This window comes from Euphorbia lathyris, chromosome 5 (assembly GCF_963576675.1).
Source record: "Euphorbia lathyris chromosome 5, ddEupLath1.1, whole genome shotgun sequence".
Taxonomy (NCBI): domain Eukaryota; kingdom Viridiplantae; phylum Streptophyta; class Magnoliopsida; order Malpighiales; family Euphorbiaceae; genus Euphorbia; species Euphorbia lathyris.
Window position 1 is genome coordinate 62,635,672 of NC_088914.1, and position 4,762 is coordinate 62,640,433.

At 35.9% G+C, this 4,762-nt stretch overlaps 1 protein-coding gene across 2 annotated transcripts; it reads left to right on the forward strand.

Moving 5' to 3' along the window:
- Positions 1-1,149: 1,149 nt before the first annotated feature.
- On the forward strand, positions 1,150-3,321 carry LOC136228725 (rhodanese-like domain-containing protein 6). 2 transcript variants are annotated; one of them, XM_066017186.1, is made up of 5 exons: positions 1,150-1,577; positions 1,658-1,756; positions 1,832-2,021; positions 2,836-2,937; positions 3,117-3,321. In XM_066017186.1, exons 1-5 carry the CDS (start codon positions 1,383-1,385, stop codon positions 3,167-3,169), a joined length of 639 nt encoding a protein of 212 aa, XP_065873258.1. In that variant the 5' UTR covers positions 1,150-1,382; the 3' UTR covers positions 3,170-3,321. The 2 variants fall into 2 exon arrangements, with proteins under 2 accessions (XP_065873258.1, XP_065873259.1); XM_066017187.1 differs by lacking the exon at positions 3,117-3,321 and having other exon boundaries at positions 2,820-2,937.
- The last annotated feature ends 1,441 nt before the right edge of the window (positions 3,322-4,762 follow it).

Here is a 4,762-nt window from a genome sequence, read left to right on the forward strand (position 1 = left end):
TGAAGCTTGCAAACGGACTTCCTTCATTTCCCTCTGTTTGCTTGACAGGTACAAAGCCAATCTGCCGTTCATGTTGAATGGATAAGGCGTAAACTTTGTTGAGCGATGGCAAGGGCTCCATGAGGAGTATCTGAGAGCATATGGTGGAATAGGATTCATTCAATCCTTGTAGGAACGTGATCACTTGATCCGCGTCCTGTTGATCCCTCAATGTTTTGAACGCGCCGCAACCACACACCGTCCGACAGGTACATTGTGGCATAGGTCGTAGGTTCAGTAGCTCGTCATAGAGTATTTTTAGATTGGTGTAATACTCAGTGACACTTGTATTACCTTGTTTCAGGCTGTGAATTTCTCGTCGAAGCTCCAGAATTCTTAAGGAGTCTGCCTGGGCAAAGCGCTCCTTCAGATCCACCCATATCTGCTCTGCCTTCTCCAGCCACATGACACTACGGGCAATGGATGGTGCGATGGCATGGTTTAACCATGAGATAACCATGTTGTTGCATCTCTTCCATTGATTGTACATCGGATCATCCAAAGGTGGCGCCTTGATAGTTCCATCCACAAAGGCAAACTTATTTTTGGACATAAGAGCAACCTTGACGGCCCGAGACCATTGGTGGTAGTTAGGCCCGGAGAGTTCTTGTGAGACGAGGGACAACGCCGGAGTTTCATTCGGCGGAAGATGGTAGGGGCTGCCGGTATTGATTACGGGAACAGCCATTGAAGTCTACTCAAGGATAAACTTCAGTTTTGCTCTGATACCATATGAATTGAATGAGGTAATTTTAACATTAATCCTTGAATTCTCATTAAAAACAAAGCTCCTAACTATTACATTTTATATTCTAATGTTTAGGGTGCCCATCAAGTAAACTTGGTAGTTAAGAAAAGAGGATGACAAGTGTTCTAATTTGGACCATTGATCTTAAGGTTTTAAGATTAATGGTGGAGATGCATTTGTGGAGTGATCATGTGTGTCAAGGAGCATAATGTGTTGGTGAAGCTTTTCTAGAATATACCACAGACTTGAGAATGACGAAACTGCCCTTGGTTTATGCGAAAAGACGCATGTGCCCCCTGGATATTTGACCTTTGTGTATTCGGAAGACTTAAAGCCCTTCCATTTTCCTGTACTTGTGCGTTTACTTTCTTTTCTGTTTACAAGAAAGAAACCCAAACGTTTCTCCTTCTTCTTCTCTCTCAAGCTCAAGAGCTTGCTTCTTCCTACTGTAATCAGCAATTCTTTATTCAAATCTTCAATAAGGGGAGAAATTTGATAATAGTAGCACCACTTGCATCGCCATCTAGGCCCATGATGAAATTGTCCAAAGAATGCCATTATTGATTGTAGAGCAACGAGAGTTGACTAGATTTGGATGGAAAATAAAAGACCCAGAATTCTGTGCCTTCATGGATTCAGGAACAGTGCTGAAATTCTCAAGAAACTAGTAGACAGATGGCCTCTAATTGTACGACAAAAGTTGGATCTTGTGTTTCTTGATGCTCCTTTTTCAGCTCAACCTAAATCCAATCACGATCCTCCTTCCTACGAATGGTTTCAAGGCAACGAGGTTTCTCCTTTTCCTTTTCCTTGTTATTTCAAATCCAGAAGAAAATTTCACTTCAATCAAATTCTTTCTTATGTTTATAGGATTATAGTGAGTATTGGAATTTTGAAGAATGTCTGAATTACCTGGAAAATTACATGATAGAGCATGGACCTTTTGATGGTTTTCTTGGTTTCTCCCAGGTAGGTAATTTAAGTGTTTTTTAATTCACATTTGAATTTTGATTGAATTTATTATTCTTCAATTAATTATTTCAGGGTGCAGTATTAGCTGCAGCCGTTCCAGGGATGCAAAAAGATGGAGTATGTCTAAATAAGGTTCCAAAGCTTAAGTTTTTGATATTAATATCAGGGGCTAAGTTTGGTGGAAAAATGCTAACAGGCCTTCCTAAATTGGCTGCTAATGCATTTTCATCCCCTCTTCACTGTCCCTCTCTCCACTTCATAGGTACTATATTATTACATAATTATTTTAACAATCTAATTCAATATAACATAGATATTTTCCATTTTGGTGTAAATACTATTTTTTTCTTACAGTTTTAAAACACAACTTACTAATTTAGTTTGGTCACTATTTTTTTTTTATGTGAGCTTCTGTTCATTGTACCGTGTTACAATTAGTAACATTGATAATAAAATAAAAGGTTAAGGTGCAAAAATATACCTAACGTTTTGGATCAGGAGCAATTTTACCTCTAATGTCTAAAATAGTGCAATTTTACCCCTAACGTTTATAGCCAAGAGCAATTTTACCCCTAACGTTGATAAATTGGGTCAATTTCAGAAATAATTCATCAAACTGTCTTCTCGGTCATGAATCTTATCATCTACACTTCACACGTGTGCCATTTTATCAGTAACAAATCATAAACATATGTTGGGATGTGAAAAAAAATAAAAAAATATATTGTCTTTTATACGAATTAGACAAAAAAAATCAAAAAATTCACCGAATTTATAAATATTAATCTCCAATTCTATTATTAAATTACAAAAAAACATGAAATCCTTTTTTTAAAATGAATTGATATGCAATTGGTGTAAAATAATGAACAAAAATATCTGTATTTTATAATAGTGTCTGAAATTGACAAAGTTAGGGATAAAATTGCTCTTGGCTACAAACGTTAGGGGAAAAATTGCTTCTGACCCAAAACGTTAGGGGTATTTTTGCACCTTAATCCTAAAATAAATGAATTGAAACCAGAAAATGAATATTTAAATTAAAATAAGAGGATGCAAGTGTAATTGTGGTGCAGGGGAAACAGATATTGTAAAGGAAGAGGGAATTGATCTGGCAGAAGCTTTTGTAAACCCTGTACTCATTCATCATCTTGAGGGGCATACTGTGCCAATACTTGGTAACTCTTTTTATTTTAAAATTGCAACCGTAAATTATTATTTTTATTTTTAATTCCTTATATTTTACTTCTTCTTTTTTCAGTAAAAAAAGTTATATTATAGGTTTTGTTAATATTTCATTATCATTGTTATCTCCCATAAGTTTTAATTTTAATTTGCTTGTAAATTGTGTTGGCAGATGGAGAAAATTTGGAGAAAATGGTTGGCTTCATTGAGAGGATTAAACAATAGCAGTGGAATTTGGTTGCTTGTCAAATGTAACAACTATAGTAATTTAAAAAGGAATTATTTTCTTTTCATTATGTAATATTTGGATTGGATGTGTTACTTTTTTTTTTACCCAAAATTTAATAAAAATATTTGAAAAATGTTTGGAACTTTCATCCCTTGTATATTTAGGGGACGTTTGGTTCGGGGTCTTTAGGAATGGGAATGAGAATGAGAGGGTTTCATTCTTTTTGTTCTTGTTTGTTTAAAAAAAACTCATTCCCTTTATCCATTTTAGATTATTGGTTTACCCCACTTTAGGTTAAGTCATTACCCCAAGCCATGTAGGGAATTGGATTCCCTTTACCTCATTCCCTTTCCTAAACATATCCAAACACATAGGGGAATTAATGCTTATTCCTTTCATTTCCTTTAGTTTCTCTTTCTTGATTCCTTTTCTCTTACCCCTTGTGAACCAAACGTCTAATTGTAAATCAAATAAGAGACGGAGATGTGTTTAGGCTGCTTCAAAGACCCTTTTTTTTAGTAAATAATTTATTAATCTCTTACTTTTTACCTAACACACTGTTTAGTCCTTCTATTTTGAAAAACACAGTATAAGGTCCCTAACTTTTATCAATATTAACCATTTGGTCCTTTTGTCTAGTTTTTTTAGACTTGTAATCGTTACATTTTAGCATAAACAGATATATATAAAATAACAGAATAATATGGTCAACTTGTATTTTACTGTGGTTGTCCTAAAAGCTAAGATATATTCGGTTAAAAATCTAAAAAAATAGATAAAAGGACCACAAGGTTAATATTGATAAAAAAATAAGGACCTTAAAATATGTTTTTAAAAATAGAGAGACTAATTAGATAAAAACTAAGAAACTAATAAATTATTTATTTTTTTTTGAAAGACCTTTCTTTTTTATGGAAATTCAAAGACCTTTTTTTTTTTTGGTAGAACAGGAAAAGAAAGACAACACGAAAACAAAACTAGCATGGGATCAGTCTAGGAAAGCTAATCCCAACCCTATCCTCTAAAAGGAGAGACGAAAGAAAGATAGGAGAATCAGAAAGGGTGGTAACACCTAACATCCCCTCATGCCCAGCCGCCGCCAAGCGATCCGCAATCCGGTTTTGTTCTCTGAATATGTGGCTGAACTCTAAGGACTCAAAGGAGGAGCCAAGACTTCTGATAGCTTTGATAAGGTTCTTGCTATTAAGACAAATAGCATGATTATTAGATATCATACTAATTGCCTCCTTATTATCAGACTCCACAGCAAGCCTCTTAATACCCAGATTTCTGGCAAGCTTGACACCAGAAAGAATACCACAAAGCTCCGCTGAAAATGATGAGCCCAATTCCAGGTTATGGGTGAACCCAGGCACCCCCCGCGTCTCTGAGAACACCTCCGGCCGCGACTCTTCCATTGTTGAGGCAGGAGCCATCCGTATTCAACTTCACCATCCCATCCTTCGGCCCGCACCAACCAACAAGGTGAACCTCTTTATTCTGGGTAGACCTTGCAAGGGGGTCCCCTTTGAAGCTCTCAGTAATAGTAAGGAGCTTTTTCGAGAAGAACTCAGGTAGGTTCTGAATAA

Bases quoted from the DNA above. Each gene is read 5' to 3' on its own strand.
- LOC136228725 (XM_066017186.1), top strand. From the start codon at position 1,383: ATGGAAAATAAAAGACCCAGAATTCTGTGCCTTCATGGATTCAGGAAC. The intron at 1,578-1,657 runs GTTTCTCCTTTT...TTATGTTTATAG, and splicing joins AATGGTTTCAAGGCAACGAG to GATTATAGTGAGTATTGGAA. The intron at 2,938-3,116 runs GTAACTCTTTTT...TTGTGTTGGCAG, and splicing joins GCATACTGTGCCAATACTTG to ATGGAGAAAATTTGGAGAAA.